At 40.9% G+C, this 19,021-nt stretch overlaps 1 protein-coding gene across 2 annotated transcripts in view; it reads right to left on the bottom strand.

Moving 5' to 3' along the window:
- NKD1 (NKD inhibitor of WNT signaling pathway 1) overlaps window positions 1–19,021 on the bottom strand; it is a 116,218-nt gene that overhangs the window by 30,173 nt on the left and 67,024 nt on the right. For both annotated transcript variants that reach the window (XM_054840862.1, XM_054840863.1), the window contains exon 4: window positions 14,392–14,449. In XM_054840862.1, the coding sequence (XP_054696837.1) occupies window positions 14,392–14,449 (58 nt within the window). The remainder of the gene's footprint in view (window positions 1–14,391; window positions 14,450–19,021) is intronic.

Genomic DNA, 19,021 nt, shown 5'->3' with positions numbered 1-19,021 from the left:
TCTCAGAGCAAGGACAGTTTCACTGTTTTTCAACTGTACTGAGCATTTGAGTCAGATGGATTAAGAGGATCTTGCGGCCAGAAACAAAAAAAGATGCAACTCTGATGAATGTTCAGGTCTAAGTTACGGCTACCGAGTCCCAATTTGCACAGCAGTTAGGAGAACTCAGGCTAAAGATGAACTACTTCAGAGCCTTTTTGGGATGACAGCCTTTCCAAAAGGTACGTGATGGATCACAGGGCCTTAACTCAGAAAGCAGAACTATGGGAGAAGCTATGCAATTCCACAGTGATAAATTATGACTGGACATTACCAGTGACAATTATCTTAACATCAGGGTCATTACTGTGTAATTGTTGAGAGAAAGCAGAGTAAAGGTAAAATTGGAGAACTGACAAAAATGCCACCTATGAAAGTCAGCATCTGGCATACATGAAACCAAACCCTTTGAAGTGAAATATTATTAGCCTTCCCCTCAAATTGGATAGACTGAATTCCATGGCAATTCTTTAAAACTACTACCAGAAACAAAGGGACAGATTTATCTGTATGTGGGGAAAAACAACAAACCACACACTAGAACCTGAGACTTGTGGGGGAGTAGGATAAAAGGAAAATTAAAAAATGCATAGACATATCAAGACAAGGAGATGAAGTCATAAGCACTTCTGTAACAGCTCAAGTTGAACTTCAGTAGCAATATTTGACTGGTGGCATTGAGCATCAAAGAGTTGGTCCAGTCGAGCTCAGTAGTAAAATTCCTATTGATGTCGATAGGCTAAGGGTTTCACTTCCAATTTACGGATCTAGCAGATGCAGCAGAACTTAAAGTCAGAGACTATGAGGACCAAACAGATACAAAGAGAATTAATTGTGTTGGTTTTCCTGAAGTCTCTGATGTCTAAATTATCTGGTTCTGTCAACATTTTTTTTCATTGCAAATCAGGTTTGACAAACATAACTGACATTCTTCAGTGACTGCACAACAACAACCAGAGCAATAACAACTATGTTGGAAAGTCCAAATTGAGGAGAAGTCGTCCTTTAATTAACAATTGCATTCACATTCAGATTTCACTTTTAAGTTCTCCTGGAGGCCACAGATCAAGAAATATCACCCCCATTAAGCACACATTTTGGTTTTATTCCACAGAGTTGATTGAAATACATCCCCCATGGAGATAACTGTGCTTGAGCAAAGGTCCTCTTCTCCAGCGCCAAATGAACGTAGGCAGAATAGGACCAGGAAGGGAGTAACATTCCTGTTCCACAGCCACCAGAATAAGCACATAGAAAAACAGGCTTGTCCTGGGTCAGTGCCAAAAGCGTGTATTCAACTTTCTCTGGCTGAAAGCTGAAGCTGATGAATTAGACACACCCTTCAAAACAACAAAGATCAAACTGCCTTCTCTGAAACTTGCTGTAGGGAAATTAATTGTCCATTTTAAGTCCAGCAGGACAAGTCAAAAGCAATTTAGCAAGAGCTGTACTAGTAGTGCTTTGTACTAGTCTGGGATGGGTATTTCAACCTGAAAATATGGAGAGAAGTCATTCTCTTCTATTTCACTGTTTCCTGTTGATGGTCACCACACAAATTAAAGGTTCAATTGTACACTACGGAGTGGAAAAAACCCACAACATTCATGATGTCACAAGACCTACTGCCAGCACCCAACCAGGGGGAGACAATTAAGCGCAGAACAGAGGGGTAGTGACTCAGACCATGTGATGGCTTGCAAAAAAACCCAACAAAAATAGACAACCAAAGTATGTTTTAATCATTCAGGCATCAGATACTGATTCTAACTCACAAGTCACCACTAGGACATTGGGGAATTGTTAAACTGAAATTCACTCAAATGTTCAGAGAACATTTTCTCTCTTGAATAAAAAGTAGTCAAACTCACAGGTCTGTGCAACACCACCTCCCTTAAAGCTTCGATTCTTTTTGCCAACCCCAATAATTTGACACATATAAGTAGAAATATTTCCAAGCCTTGATACAGAATCACAGGTTTCTGTCTAGGTCTGGTGTCTTTTTTTTTGGCTGTTGGGGTGGGGGGAAAATTTTTTTTACTCTCTCCTTACCAAAAAAGGATTTGTACTGAAGATGCAGATACAAAGGACAATACAGTCTCTCTCTGCTAGCTAGGGTGTAACTCATACATGCTTAAACACTAACTCTAGATTTCTCACACTCTCTCTGGAGTGAGTTTACTGAAGGGAGGGAGTTTGTTGAATTTTGCCAGATTATGATTCCCTGTTCCAATTAGTTCCCCAACTGGCTGTATTTCACCAACGGCAACTGCCAGATTAAATGCCTTACTTGACCATCTTCACCCAATACACTTTGATGTTCAGTTCTCAAGCTTCAAAATACCTTTTGGATGAAGATCAGACAGCACTAAACAGAATTACTAATTAATTAAGCAAAGTTAAATTTTAAACACTGTTTGTTGTGTTAGCCAAAAGCCTGAACAGAACAGTCTTTTTTTTCCCTTCCTCATTGGAGATCAAAGAAGATCATTTCTCCCTCCCCTCCCGTCTTAAAAAAAAAAAAAAAAAAAAAAAGAAGGAAAAAGGCAAGGGGATGTGGGACAGGGGGAGTAAATCTCCATAAGCTTTGGTCAGACTAGTTCAGGATGATACCTGTAGCAGCGAGATGATACGTGTTTGATCAGTGGGCATACCAAAAGCCACATTAACAGAATGCAACCTGCTGTAACTATCTGTATCATTTAACATAGGTAAATACTTCTTAAGTGAAAACTGTCACTGTCATATGGACCACTTATCACTTTCTAACAGCATTGTGTGTCCCTGGAGCTCTGAATGGGCCTGCAAAGTGTTGAATTCTGTTGCTGAACAGTGACAGATGGGGACACCAACTGATCATTTGTAACTTAAAGCAAAAGAAGAAAGAACTCTCTTCTCTGAAGATGGACATACACTGATTTTGGTAGCTGGTAACAATTTTGCTTTTTAAAAATCCCTTCTCAGTGTAAGTTGCAGATATGCACATTCACATAGGGTTTTCTGCCTTAAATTTTCTTTGTCTCTTTGGATTTTTTCCCCCTGAGATTCACAAGGGAAGAAAAAGGAGAAAAAAAACCCGCCACTACATAATCCTTTATTCAAATGAAGGCTGAGTAGGTAATATTATTAAAAATGTAGGCTTTGATATCAACTCGCTCCCATCTAACTTAGATGTTTAATGGGAAAATCATGTTTCCACCACCTTTGCTATGATAACGGGGCCTCTAAAGGCATGTGAACTGTAAGATTCATTTCATCAGAATTGCTTCCCATGGGGAAGAATGTCACTCTGACCCTCACAAAGCTAGCCTTTTACAGAGAGCAATGTTGTGGACCTGTACTGTGATGTTATTTTGGCTGTGATGAATCAGTTGCATATCTGACAACTCCCTCATAGTTAATATTCAGTAGCAGGTTCAGCATTCCCATCCTCAGAGCCCTACATCTTACTCTGAGAGGTGGCAAAGAATGGAAATTGATCCACAACACAACTGAAAAGTAATATAGTGACCGTAACAGTGCAGCATATACGTGTGCGCGCACGAGCATACATCTCTCTCCCTTTTCATTTTTATATATGCGTGAGGAATGGTACTAAGGTCATATACTGCAAAACATGCAGAGAAATAAAATTCATCAAGGCTTGACCCCACCACCTTATTTGAAGTCTAGAGAGCACACAGGATCTCATCACAAGAAATGATTCCTACAGAGCAAATTAAGGTAACTGCTCACCATTATTAATAATTACAGTACAGGCTAAAGACCACAATCAGAGATGGAAGCCCGCTGTGCTACATACCCCTCAAAATGCAGAAGAAGAGATGGTTTGGAGCATGCCTACAGGAGGAGACAGCCCTTCCTGTTGCTCTAAAGAGCCCATGTGTTTTGCAAATCAAGAGTCAGCTTCCCACTTGGAGCTACCCCTTTGGTGAAAAACCCTGCAATATCCTCCTAGACAGCGTCACTGTGAATTTTCATTCAAACGTAGCATCTTGAAATCTGGGCGGCAATCACTACTTGCTAGCGGGCCTGGGCAGCCGCCCCTGCAGGGGTGCAGGCAGCCTGGGACAGGGCAGGCGTGTGGGTGCTCAGTGCAGCTCCTGGAGGGTCCTGCAGCAGGCACAGAGAGCAGTCTTCATCTGAACACCGAGAATATCCTTCCACACCTGGATGGCTCCACTCTCTGTAAAGGCTTTTTTATTATTTATTAAAATAACAAAACAAAAAACCAAGGGCCTGCAGCACCACACTTTAGCTTTATGTCTCCAAATCCTTAAGAGTGACTATTATTCCCTCCCAAGTAAATCTTCTGCGCACAGAGTTCAGGGCTGCCTTGGCTCCCCTCAGCCTCTCCCCTGCCGGCGCGGAGCCCTGCGCACAGCCTGGCTGCAAAGTACAGCAAAGCTCTCCGCTCCTCCAGAGCCCTGTGAAAATTCCTGGGGTAGTAGCTCTTCTACTTCTGGATATTTTGTTTTACAACTGCTATTCCTTACCTCTCTTTTTGTTACCTTTACAGGTTTAAATCCTTTTTGGTACAAAGTTGGGCACTTTGTATGACATATTTTACTGGTGAAAGGACCTGGATTGCTGGATCAGATTTATAAAGCAAGAAAAACCTGATTACTGGTATTTTTATTTTTTTGGTAGGCTGGGGGTTGGGACTTTCCATCTAACAAGAGCAGCTGGACTCCGAGCTCTTTCAAGAGCAGAAATGTTGCTTCAGGTTCATTTCCACAACCCCATAGTGCTGCATTTATTATTTGCCTTTACTCACAAACTAGTTGTGGTTACAAAAAAAGAAAAAAACCCCTCTTCCAAACAAATGACATTTTATCTTTTTCTCCACGGGAGAAAAAGTTTGACTGCTACTTGTGCTTTGAGGTTTGGATATGATTGAGATGAAACATCTGTTAAGAAAAAAGGTGTGGGGGGGACTTTTTTCTGCTAAAAATATCATGCCTTTTTTTTTTCCACCAAACTTGAAACATGTGATGAAATTCAACTTTTAAAATATAACCCTGGAGCTACTTGAAACTATAAAAGTCTCCTCAGTATCTGAGGCAAGTCAGAATTTCCACTGTTCAAGCTGGGCTTTTATGAAGAGCAGACTTTAGAAAAAGCTGTAATCTGTCTAGGTAACAAAGGGCACTTGTTCTGCCTGGTGAGGTAAAACTTTGGGTTTCTGTAGCTACTGCAGCAGAAGTGGAGTTGAAGCACACAAAAGCACCCTGACTGATACACACTTTGAATTTGGAACAGCAACTGGCAAAAGCAATATGCTTTTCACTGAAATTGCCTCTACAAGTCCGCTTGTACATGTTTGTGTACTTGTAAGGTTCAGCAGGATGACAGGCTGTTGTGTCTAAACTATCCAGCCTGAAGGTTCAGGCATCTCTCTAACTATACAATTATCAGGCTGTGTATAGAAAACGATGGCTCCTAAATTTGATCCCGGAAATGCAATAACCATTTAATCCTGTCATAAACTGTATCCTCACATGAGACACTGGGATACGAAATCCCTATGGGCAAGAGAGAAGGGCCTTACGGGAGCATGCACGTGGGATCTAAACAAAAGCTGATTGCAGAAAGCTACCAAAACCCAGCAAAGGGGGCACTCTGAAACTCGGTTCCCTGGCTGTGTCAAGGTCAAGTCAAACACAAGAGAACCGGCAGCTTTAGGAATATTCGGGAGTTGCAGCAGGACGTATTACCTATTAAATGCAGTACTCAAGGTTTCTAAAAATGAATGCTTCATGTAAAGGCAAAGGATTTGAAACACATACATTGTCTTCTGAAATAGCAAGGGCCAAAACTTCTTTCAATGACAAGAGCACAACACTGGAAGAATTCCATGAACACCAGCACAAGAGTATTATCTGGCCCCAAATCTTTGCCTGGAAATATGCTCTAGTTTCACTCACATGGGTAAAAAACAGAGAGAGTCACAAGAGAGTCAGAGAAGAATGGCATTTTGACTCACTTTTCAAAAACATGTTTAATAAAACCTCCACGAACTGTGGTCAAAGCTACAAGAAAAATAACTGGTAATAATCGTTGCTGGGAAATTAAAAGTAGAAAAGGACCTTTGTTCTTCAAGTAGAATAAATGAAACCACTGGTATTCATCATGTTTCCAGAAAGATTGTTTTCAAACTCCTGACTTGTTCCCATATTTCATTCTTTGTTCTTGGTGGTGGATGTCCTGGGGCAAAGTTCAAGTACATTTTTATACTGCTGCACATGTACAGTAATGCAGCTTTATCTCTGTACACGCTAGATCAGCTGTCTCTCAGAGATACGCCCGAGTCCGTCAGTTTGCTGAGGTATATCTGATGGCAGACCGTGCCTCCCAGATTAGTCACCACTGCCGAAGCAGGAGAGCAGGCCATGCGGATGGACGTGGCTAGCTGTAACGCAGACATCTCGGGTGGTGCTAAGGGTTTGACAGTGGACTCACACGGTGGGCAGCTAGTGCAGAGCTCTGCACCAGCCTGCATTCCTCTGTGCTCAGTGTGGTTGTTACCCAGCCTAAGCCGGATGAACAGCTCACCCAGATATGCCTACACGTGCTACAGTTCCTTCGTCCTCTGAGTCACAACGTTGACAGCCCAAGGGAAACACCAATGACCAAGACCGATTTGGCGAGTGCAAATTACTGAGGCCCAGCCCTTTCAAACCTCATGCACAGAGGATGAGCCTCATGTTCCTGGCACCCATTTCTCACCCCTATCTCAGTCCCTCTACACGGCAGTAAGCTTCCCTTGGGCTTCACTCACTGGTGTGAGCAACCAGTTGGGTGCCACAGTCTGCTGCCTAAGTGCCGCCATGATGCTTTGCTCACCGTCAGGATGTAGAAGGCAAATGCAAGAGCCCTCCTCCCTTTGATGAGATCTCCCTAAGCTAAGTACTTTGCCCTTTGATTGCCCTGCTTCCCACATGCACCCTGACTGTCTGCCTCTTACACACTACAAGAGAAGCGGCTTGAGAGATTCGTAGACATAGCTTTTCAACAGCTATATCCCCAGAGCTGAGAGTAAATGAATATTCTTATTGTTAATTGATTCTTTTTAATGACCACTCAGAAGGAGCATTAGCTTCTCTGTGAAAGAAGGAAAAGTTGCCAGTCTTAGGTAGAAGGAAAGAGCATGGGAAACCAATATTGTTAGAAATACCAAGCATGAATATATCATTTTAAAACTTTCCATGTTTAAGGTGTTCACTAAGTATCAACTCTGCTTTTTTGAGGTGCTTGCTCCATTTTCATTACCTCGGTTCTCTACTGAAATATTTTTTATACATTACATACAAATTAACGTTTGGCTTTCTTCAGCCACCATAAAGAATAGAGACCACTTCTAAGTTTGAAAGGTTTTCTTGTATACTATACTTGGAAACCCTCTCTCTGTTGTATTGTAAGGGACAGACATGGATACAGGAAATCCCAGGCTCTGTTCTTTCCTTTGCTACTGTGTCCCTGAACCAAACATGCAACTTGCCTGTGTTCAGGAATAACAACTTTCGAGCAGTGTAGAATGATCCAAATACAGAGATCAACATGAAACTATTACTTAACAGCGGGTATGAGCTTCCCAGTCTGATGCAGAGGATTAATAACCCAGAACAAAACTTTCAAATCATAGACAAAACACATCATCTATCAAAAACCATTAGGCAGCACGGGTAGGAGCTGGTAGGTTGTCAGCTAAAGAGAGCGGTACCCTACATGCAAGGAACAAGCACGGCACGGGCAGCAGAGCACATAGCCTCCACACAGCAGCGGCTCAGTGCAAGGAGGAAAGCTCACCCTCCAAGGTGACATAACAGCCCACTTTTCACTACTGCCTTTCTGTGCTCTGCTTGCCAACATGGGTGGGAGCTGTTAGAAGCTGTAAAGGTCCATTTGGAAACACCTGGAGACCACTAGCTTACACACAGGCCATGGACAACCGTTGGATGGCAACAGTCTTTCATCACTACTGACCTGGCTGCACTTGAAACAGCAGCTAGAAGTAAAAGCTTCTGATCCAAATACCAACCCCCCTCAACTGGAACGGCTAATGTTAAGAAACACTTGTACAATTTTATATTTTTTTTTAAATTTTTTTTAAAGTGCCTTATGCCATAAGATTTTCCTCCCACTCATGGCAAACAGCCTACCTGCTTCTTATAATTTCCTGGATCTGTGTATGACCACAGGAAAACTTCTGCTAATCCTACCAGTTTCATGTTCTTTGGTGACTTTTATTCTAACTGCCAAACTAAGCAGTTTTCTCTTGGCACTCTCCACTGCTCCTTCCCCCCCGCCCCCGCCCCTCATGTTCTTTGGTAGTCCTTCCAATTCACATAACCAGCTTATCAACTTCCAGCCTCGGCAGGGACTAGCTGTTTGTCAGATTATGGTGGCCAGTGCCGGTGGGTCACCCTGAAGCTGAAGATATTTTTGAGTTGTTTCATGTCATATTGAGTAGTAGGAAAGGGTACAGCAGAAACCTCTTGACAGTCAAAAAAAAACCCAGCGAGTGAGCAAGTGATCACCAGTCTGAGGTGATCACATAGCATATAATCGTGGGCAGCAAATCTGTGGTTAAGTGTGTAGGATTAGCAACAAGTCATTAAAATGCAGAGTTCCCATACAACATCCCAGAAGGCTGACCACAAGAGCACTTTTAAGATAGAATTATTAGCACTCTGTTTGTGTCAGTGATGAACAGGTATTTGGCTTAAGAACATGACAGAGAATGGACCTTTATTTTTTGCAAAGCACCAAGCCTGCATCAGTAGTACTAGGTAGGTAATAACAACGGGGCTCAGATGAAGCAACTCTGCCTATGTGCAAGATGCAATCTATGTCTTTTCTACAAATACACTGGAATTTCATGTACATAATACATAGAAAATTATTTAAGCTTTAGAAAATAAATGAAATAACCATTATAACTGAAGTCATTAACTGGAAAGGAGCATGCAGTTTGAAATAACTGCCTTTTATTACCCATTCATAGCTCAGCCTAGCACAATACAGGAATTTATTACAGCTAAGAGATTATCAAAGTATGGTAAAAAGTGTCTCCTATGCAAATAGATGGTTAGCTAAAACTAGTTAAAATGCTTGTTCAAGTTTTCCTATGCTGACAAGTTTATAAACAATTTGGGCCCAAGTACCATACCTTGCCACCCTTCCTCTGAGTTGACAACCCAACAGATATTCTTCGAATTACCAATTTTAGAAACAACTCCAGGAACTTCAGTCTTCACTGAATTTTTCCTGAACAGAGCGACAGAGGAGAGGGATTTCTCCTGCAATGCACGAGAGCAACCTTGCTGCACCCTATGCCCTCCCCAGCAGCTGCAACCCCAGTACAGAAGAAGCATGGGCACCTCGGCAGCACCCACGTAGAAGCAAACGTCCTCCCTTCACTGGGCTGTCCCGGACACCTATGGCAGGGAAAGCACGTGCAGCTGTGGGGGGTCCGGGAAGGTTGGCAGCATTGGGCATAAGATCAGCAGCCTTACACCACTAGTTCATTCTTTACTATTTGTTCCTTGTTTGCTTATCGGTTCTTATTAAAGTCAAAAATAACAACACAGCTCTTCATGGTGGAACTCTGTTAACTATGCCTCGGCCCCCACTTGACCACAGATTCCCTGGATGCTGGGTGGAGGAAGAAGAGATGAAGGACTGACTGGACATACTAGTAACATCTTGAAAAACATATAATACTATTAAGAATACAATGAATTATTTTTCTGCTTTGCTGAATACAGCACGTCTTACTTGAAGGTTTAGAAATTCCGTAATGTCTTATAAACGTGTGAAAAGTGCTACAAGTAGCCCGTCTATGATATGATAGACATTTTTTCAGCAGCAACATATGCTTTGAACTCTGTTGGAGGGCTCTCTAATATTTATGGGCAAGAAGATGACCTGAATAATTTCATCCTTTCTGAATAATTTTGTTCTTTCTGGTACCAGACGAGGGAACATCTTACATCTAGGAATTTGGATACGTCTGGTTTGGGAAACATCAAAAAATGGGTTTGTTGATTCAGGTCAAGCTCTGTCACTACTTTCAGCAGGACTTTGGATATCATGTTCAGATAAGGCACCAGGAAGGCTTGGATCTTCTCCAGTCTTCTGTTGAGAGAATAATAATAAAGACATCACCCTCAGCTGACAAATGAAACAGGGAACAGATTGCTGTCAGCATAAGAGGCTGCTCCTCTGACAGGTACAGGACTAGATTGATCTCACAGACACAAGATTTCTGCTTAGTAGAAACACTTAAGTGATATTTTCAGGAGAACAGTGACATGAGAAATCACATTATCACATAACTAATTGGGGTGATAGGTTAGGTGTCTCCTGAGCTTAAGGACTTCACCTTGTACTCCAAAAGGCAGCTGAAGTAGACTGATAGCTGTATCCCACTGGGCTCTAAAGAGCTTGTATTGAGACAAGTAGGAAATTGCCTCTTTTCCACAATCAGTCTGTGTCAGAGGGAGATTTTCCTGCTTCTAGTTCAGATATCACAAACAGGGAGAAAACAGGCTGCTCTGAAAAGCTTCTAAATGTTCGAGTGATAAGACAGAGGAATCCCAGTTCACTTCATAAAGACATGGAGTGGTCAAGATAAGAAAGCCCTCCTAGTCTACAGGCTTTAGCTACCAAAAAGTCTGGGCAAAGGAGGTGAAAAAAGTTCTGGAAACAAGAGCAGGACTCTTGAATGACTCATTTAATAGCTTACTTATGCTTTGAGGAGCAGAGAGAGCGCTTGGATATCACTATTGAACACACTAATAGCAAGTACCCTTTTGAGCCACCTGCATGTCTCCATGATGCAAGAGTGACTTACTGTTTGATGCTACATTCAATTCCTGCCTGCCATTTTAGCTTCCCCACTGAAATGAAATGAAAAATATCTCCCAATGTCCATGTTGGTTTTTGTGACTTCTTCCAAAGCCACCTCCAGTCATTCAGTTCTGGCGACCTACTATTCTATCTAGGGAGAAGGAAGAGAAAATTCAAGCTCTTTTATTCTAGACATGAAGACTGATGAAGCACATGCTTCCTGTGCAGAAACTGCTGGACAAGAAAGTTCAAGCCTGAGAAGTTCGTACACAGCCATAGCAGATTGCACAAGTGCTCTAAGTTTGGCAGGTGGAAGTCTCTGAAATGCAGTGGGAAAGCACTGCTAAACTTGGAATGAAAGTTGTAAATAAATCCACTACAGAACCTACATTCAGCATGCCCAATTGTCGAGTTATTAATGAAAGAGGAAGAAAGGAAACAGAGTAAGAGTAATATACGAAGAGACTGAGGTTTCCATTGGTGTCTCTTATCTAAGGAAATCACTGACCACATAAGAGAAAATCCAAAAATTTCAATTTAGTTACTTGCCCAGCAGCAAAATCAAAGGCAGGTGCTGGATATAATAGACAATACTGGTCAAACTGTTTCTTTCTGCACAACACTTGGTAAACAGAGTTGCCACTATTGAGTTCTAACCTCTTGTCATGCAGCAACAGTGAGTCAACAATCCGCTCTCATGGCTTAATGCTTTTGATGTTTACTTTGTTCTTTCTATAGTTCAAAAGAAAGCACTAATGCACCAGTCCTCTTACCAAATACAATCTTAATCCCAGAATCCCGAGCCTTTTGCTGTTGGCCAGTTAAGTCTGTTAAGACGAAAGGATTTGATCAAGCTTTACATAACAACACAGAAGTTAAATCCAGCAAAGAGAGTTCTTTTTATCTGTACTGCTCAGACGGCTAAGGGGGAAAAAAGAGGGAGAAAAAAAAAGGTAATGAACTTGGCTATGTAAAACAAAATAAGGAATTCAATTATTTCTCTTATTGCCACTTTGTCTTTTCAGTGAGAGTCTTCTAAAGAACTCAGATTTATTCTCCAATAAAGTCTCTGATTGTGAAGGCTGTAACTTTCCCCTAACACAGAAGAACTGTGGCACCTGCTGTGCTTTTTTGCAAATTTCTGAGAAATGTTTCTTTTTAATTTTTTCCATCCCTACCGTGTATTTATAAAGATAGAATATAGTTCATTGATTAGACACTTGCTTGGTACTTGCTAGAGCTGAGTTCAAGTCTTCGTTTTGCCATTCATGTCCTTTGTGAGCTTAGCCACACCAACCATGTTTCAGTGTGCTGCAGCTCCCTATATCTGAAACCAGTTATCAGTGATGTTACCTTATCATACATGAATATATAATCATGCAACATATGTGTTACACCAGTACATATGTGAAGATTGTGAGGTAGCAAAATAAAAGCAGAACAACTATTTTAGATGAAAAGATTAATATACTTTCTAGATTATTAATGACATTTTCACACAAAACATTTCTATGCAGAAAAGAGCTATGACAGTGGTCATCCTGTACCTAAGCCACACAGAATTCAAGCTGTGCCCTAACAGAAGTCTCAAATCATGCTTCAGCTTCACTTTCTCCTAATAGCACAATTTTATGCTAGTACTATCACAATCATCCAAAAATATGCCAGTAAAATGTACGAAGTTATACAAAAAGGGTGAAAGCATCCTGCTTTAACACAATGCTTCTAGTATCACCTTTCAATTATAAGAAGATTTTAAATATCCCATTCAAGAGGTAAATGGCTAACACTGTCCCCAGCATGGAAAGCTAGCCTGGAGATCTGAGAGCAGAAGGGATGAGGACCAAGCCTTGGCAATCCTCACGCATTTTCCTGAGCACCAGGTGGGAACAGTTACCTGCCTCCTAACTGGAAAGATGCCACAGAACAGTTCTTCCCCAGCGGCAGCACACAAGGAAAGGACCACCTACTGGTATCTAAATCTTGTCTTCACTACTCAGCTACTTCGTAAGAAACGAGATGCATCAGAAGTAATAATGTAAAACTGCTGAAAGACTGAAATTACAGTAGCCTAAAAGGTTTTACACTCTAATAAAAACAATCCTGCTGCTGACTACTTTGGAAATAGTATATATTGGATATTATGCTTGCTATGCAAGACAATTCTACACAACAAAGTAAGAAATAATTAGAGGAAAGGAAAGGTAGAACGAGACACAAAAAAAGGAATTATTCACCTCACTGACATTTAATATCCTGTATTAAGTAGATTCTCCTACAATCTGAAAATTAAAAAGCCACCCTTTATTAGAGTTACGTCCTAATATGAGCAGCAAACTGTGTTGAAGCTAAATATTGAAACACTTTTAACAAACACTGAGTCCATCATGGCAAGTATATCTTGCTTTTGTGTTTAACAGTAGCCTACAAGCACCAGCTGAAATTGAGCTCCTACATTACAGGCACATACGAGGGAACATTCTTTGTAAAGTAAAGACATGACAGAAACATGGGATCCAAGAAACACAGTATATTAACATGTTTCACAGGTAAGGAACTGGAAGACATAAAGAACCTTTCAAGTTCTGTTTAGACAGAAGTCTCTACCACCAGAAACAAATGGCTGGATTATAAAAAGGGACAGAACTTTCCAAGTTAAGCTTGACACAGTTCATTGCTTTAAATAAGTTGGGCATATTGTTTCCACCAGCCTATAATATAAATCGAGCACACAGCCCGTGCAACCATTTGTTATGCTAGAGTTTCCCAGAGTTTCTGAAGTCTCATTTCCTTGGTTTTTTTTTAAAAGAATGAGGAACGATGTCCTCAAATTAATCTCTTCTGTTCATCAACCCCTACTTGCCCAACTGAAATTCAAAGTACCTCAGATATGCTCTCTGGCACACAGAATACAGTGTCCATACTCAAGGTTCCCAAAGGCCCTTCCCACCACAACGATTCCATCTCCATTGCAAGGAGAGGCCTGATCACGGATGAAGAGATGAGCCTTGGAAAGTAGAAGTTATCTGAGGCAATAATGATTCCATTCACATTCAAGAGAAATGTGTTGAGTAAGAGTCTCTGGTCTTTCTTAGAAATTAATGTAGAGGTTTCTAAGTCTGGTTCGTGTAACGCAGCAGGGTGTGCAGCGTATCACAAAACGCAATGCTAGCATTTTCAGTGATTGCATTTAACACTTCTGCTGGGGACAGTGATAATCACTACTGCTACCAATGCCAAGAGAAGTAGCTGGAAAAAAATTGTGAGACCTTGAATTAAAACACTTGATCCCGATGATACAACTGGGTGACTTTTTTTGATACTAGGAGGACAGTGGTAGGAGATACAGAAATAATATCCTATTCTCATTTTAATAGTTTTGCCAGGCAAACAACACATCAGTGTATCAAGAATTGCACTCTCATACAGGCATTCTCACTTGTTCGCTGACTTACTCCAATATCCCTTAATATTAACCAAGAAGTTTTGTTCTTTAAATACCTTCTAGATGAAAGTGTTCATCACCAATAGCGTCTCTGTAGCCTTCCCCAGATAAATCCTGTTAAAAAAAAAAAAAAATTAGTGACAAATATACTATATATAAAGTCTTGAAGAGTTAAGAATATGTATTTATTATCACCAGGATTAATTTAAAACACTAACGGGAGCACAGAAGTCATTTTCCGGGAAAGAAGTCAATCACTTTATTAGTGGTAGTCAATGCATTTGGTGCTACTTTACAATGCTCTGGACATATTTTAGGACCAAAATTTAATGGAGATGAATACATTGTACCAGGGGAAAGAAAAAAGAAGTGTTCATATTCAAATCCTTTTACAAAGTAGGTTAATATTTAGCATTTCAACATTCTGTCAATCAAGCAAGATTAAAAAAACCTCCAAATGGAAACAATAAAAGAGAAATAAGCCCTTCACTACCCAGAGGAATGTTATCACTTGGTTCCACCAACAAACAGAAAACTTTCATATGCCAGAGGTCACCCAAGAAAAGCAGATACCAGACTCTTCAGAGTTGCCTGATCTTTCAGTCCCAAAATTAATCAAATTTTGTCAGCCCCAGTACATCTAGAGCAATACAGAAGCAGATGCCAGAGATATGCAGATGATCTTACATCAGACCGAAAACCCAATTCTCTAATGGTGCTGAAGTAGTAATAAAGGGCATCAGTGGGATTTGTAGCTCCAAATCCCACTTACAAAGACTCTGAAGAGCACTCTTACACTCTTACTGGTGGACCCTTTCAGCTCCATCCCCCCCACCCCAGCTAAACCATAAGCAATGACAGCTATCCTTATGTTTTGCCTTCTCCCATTCATTCTGAAGGCTCTAGCATCACCCTAAGGTCACTGATCTATCACGTTATAGTCTGGCTCCCTAGATTCTCCACGAACAATCTCTGCCACTGATAAATAGTTATGGTGATAAAGGAGGATACGGTCCTAAAAAGCTGGTGTGCTACACTCAAGGCCATTTTAATTTCACCTGCAAAAACATACCAGGAACACAGAGCCAGCATTCTCAGTATCAACCTGTGAACTGGAAGTCAACAGTACAGAGCTTTTTGCACAAGGTAAGAAAAAAGGGATAACCTGTGAAAATTAATGTCTAGTTGTATTCATTAGCTTTACTGTTAAGTAATTTTATCACGATGAAAGCAGTTCACCTTTCTTCTTTAAAAAGCTGACAAAGGTTCTTTTCTTCCTTCCACATGCCCAAATGTTATTCTTTGAGATTAGTTACCAGAAAGTAACTAAGCCACAAAAGCATATCTGAGGAATTCATCAGTATCATTTTCTGCAACAGCATTTTAAAAATTAGATTTCACAAACATTACTGGATAGCTAGCCCAGAGACCCTGAAAATATTGGTCTGTTCATGAGCAGATACCCTGAAACAAAGTTAGAACTCACAGGCCAAATGGCTCGGAGACATGCTGGCAACTTAGCCCAGAATGCTAGGATTCTGCACAGCACAGTGTTGCTATAAAAGCTGTCATTCTGGATTTAGCTTTCCAAGAAGCAAATCACAAAAACTATTTTGTTTCCTTGAGTTTTTGTTCCAGAAAAAGGTCTCCTTTTGAGCATGTGCTGATTAATATCAATCATTACCTTAAAAATTTTGGAAGAAATGGACAATGAATGAAAAGAAGCCACTAAATGTTGGAATAACTTATCATATTTCTGCAAGAATATGGTCTTTCCAGGGCCTTGTAAAAGTTAGTATAATTTTATCTGATCAAATTCCCCCATGTCATCATTTTCCATGAAACTCTGAGAGCGCACCTCTGGCTGCTCTCGTAGATAATGAGATACATAGAAGTGACTAGATAGGCATATGTGGCACCTCTGCTCTCTCCCACAATGCTAAATATTTAGTAACTGTTTTGTTTGTGGATTTGTTTGTTGTTTTTTTTTTTTAACTAAACTCAGAATTCCGGCTCCCTCCTGCTCTCCCTCCTGCTCTCTTAGGAAAAAAAAAAAAATATTTTCTGTTAACCTGATCGGCAAATATGCAATGAGTAGGTATGAGCTTACTTGTGATGTACCTCTGAGGAGAACGCTAGCTGGTAGCCTTCATCTCTTAAAATTTTAGCAAAGCAAGCAGCGCATCTGGGTATCAAATGTTGCCTGTTGAAATGATGTCATTGATCTCAAAAGTCATTAATTTTTATGATTTTTCAAAAGATGTTACTTAAAAATGAGCATACATTTGTTGATGTAAAATGCACTATCAAGTAACTTGATGGAAAAGAGTGGAGGACAGAAGTGTAAAACAGTAAAGTGAAGCATTTCTATTCATTAAGCCAGCTTCCTTATTTTCTCACTTTTAATCATTACACGAGTATTAAGTAAATATGCTTTATATTCTAGTCTAGTTTCACTCCTTCTCCAGCTCCTAGTTATTTAAGTTAAAGTAGTAACTTAATGCAAACAAATCTCCAGTAAGTGTTTCTGCCTTAAACCAAATTATTATAAATTACCAAATTCTAGAAAAGTGTTTATATGATGTTGAACCATAATATTACTGTTAAATGCCACATAAATTGACAATCCATCCTGAAACTGATGAGAGTATCATTTGAACATTTTAGCTATACATTTAAGCAGAATTGCTCAGCTCCCATTCAAATGTGTTCCTCTGTGTAAGATTATGACCTGTATTATCTTTGGTAGACAGATGCGTATCTGTGAAAGGTGTGGGCAACGCTAAGATTTTACAAGGAAAAAATGAAAGGAAAAAAAGACATGTATCATTCTTCTTATTATCATTAACTCTTCTGTCAATAAAACTGCATGAGAGTTACCTGAATATTTTTAGCACCACTGAGACAGATGTCACAACCTGGATAAATACCACAATGCACCTGCTCCAGAAGAGGCTTCTGGACAGTGTATGCAAACTCACACTCGACAGAAAAGTACAAAAGCTGAGCAAACACCAGGGAAAACGATTCTGACTGCAGCTCGTACTGCATAACGGAGTATTCTCCCAGCAACCTGCACAAAGCGTGGTAGTGCGAATAAGATAGGGCATCTACTCCCAGCTACCCAAATTCAGAAAGCGGACTAGAGCACAAGAAAAGGGTAAATGTGTAACACATAACTTGCAGCTCAAGAAATTCCAGTGGGAAGCGAATGCTACAGCCGGGTAGGAATATTTGACACTGGGGAGAAGCATGTTCGAGCACAAAAGAAACACAGGCTCGAGGGGGTGAAAAAGCCAGCAGTGGCTCTGCCTTTTGGCCAGGCTCTGCAGCGTGGGCCTCCCCGCGCAGCTGCAGGAGCCCAGCCCGCGGCAGGAGCGGTGCCTGAGAGCAAAAGCGACAACATTTAGGTCATAGGTAGTTGTATATCACTGTCCTGACACGATGTTTTAAATCGCAACTCTGCGTTTTTGAACTGGAACACTGAGTCATGAAACAACCAAAACCAGATGTACCCTGTGAAATACTATACAAATGAGGTCAGTGAGCACTTGAAAGAATAAAGAAAAGAAACATTTACGTAGAAGGATTATTCCAGCATGCCATTTCTATAGGTTGCTAAACAGGAACCCATCTAGAGTAAGTGTCTCTACCTCACCGGGAGCTTCCCAGATAAAAAGGTTGGCCTCTGTTAGCTACCAACACAAATCACACAAAATGACTGAGATTCAGGCTCAAACATGTGCTTCAAAACTCCAAACAGCTGGCTACCTGGCCTGGGTAGAAAGGACCTTGTGTCCCATATATCCTATTCTGATAGGTGCTGCTGTACTCAGCTCAGATTTAAGAGGGTGGGGGTGGAGAGAAGAGTTAATTAGTGCTGCTCCCTCAGAAATGCTGCTGAGTATATACATAGATGAGGAAGAAAAACAATCTTTAAAAGCTCCCACACCCCAGGGCTTCTATTCAGCTGGTTACAAGTCAGGCAATCATCACTTGCTTCCCACCTCTGCCGTGCAATCAGACTCCGATGAATACTAACTCGCTGAGAATTTTATTTTTTTAACCCCAACCTCAGCCCTAACCATCCTGTGCAGTTTTCATACTGATACAAGTCTCTGGAGACTAAAGGCCAGGCACTCACTCTGGGGCTTCCAGCTATTGACTTCCTTTTCACCAGCTCTCTGAAAACATTGCCATCCAGATCCTCACCCGTCGTTCTGCCTGCATCACTTTATTCCTCCGATGCCTTTGCTGACTCCCTTTCTGCTTCTACGCTGAGGTGAAGCTCCTTGTCTTCACCTTCCAGGCTCTACACAGTTGTATTTGCATTTACATGTCCCACCCTTACCTCCTAGCCCCTACACCCACCGATCCCTTTAATCTTGGTCATCAGTATGACTCTTTCTACCTGTTCTGGCTCTGCCTTTTCATGCCGCCCTCCATGACACCCAGCAGCCAGCGCAAAAGAGCCAAAGCTACAGAATGCAAACAGTGTATTTTTGCAATCCACATTTGGACTAACATGGCGTGAAATACAGTTTTGCTTTTGGTGTAAGTAAAAACAGCTACGTCCATGGATGTATTCAATATATGAAAAGATAACCTTTGATTTAGGTAGGTTATCATGATGACAAGCACATTTTTAAAGTTTGGACCCCCCTACTCCCTGTATTAGATCACATA

This window comes from Grus americana, chromosome 13 (genome assembly GCF_028858705.1).
Source record: "Grus americana isolate bGruAme1 chromosome 13, bGruAme1.mat, whole genome shotgun sequence".
NCBI classification, from domain to species: Eukaryota; Metazoa; Chordata; class Aves; order Gruiformes; family Gruidae; genus Grus; species Grus americana.
The sequence above is the reverse complement of the archived record's forward strand: the minus strand, read 5'-3'. Positions and strand labels throughout refer to the sequence as shown.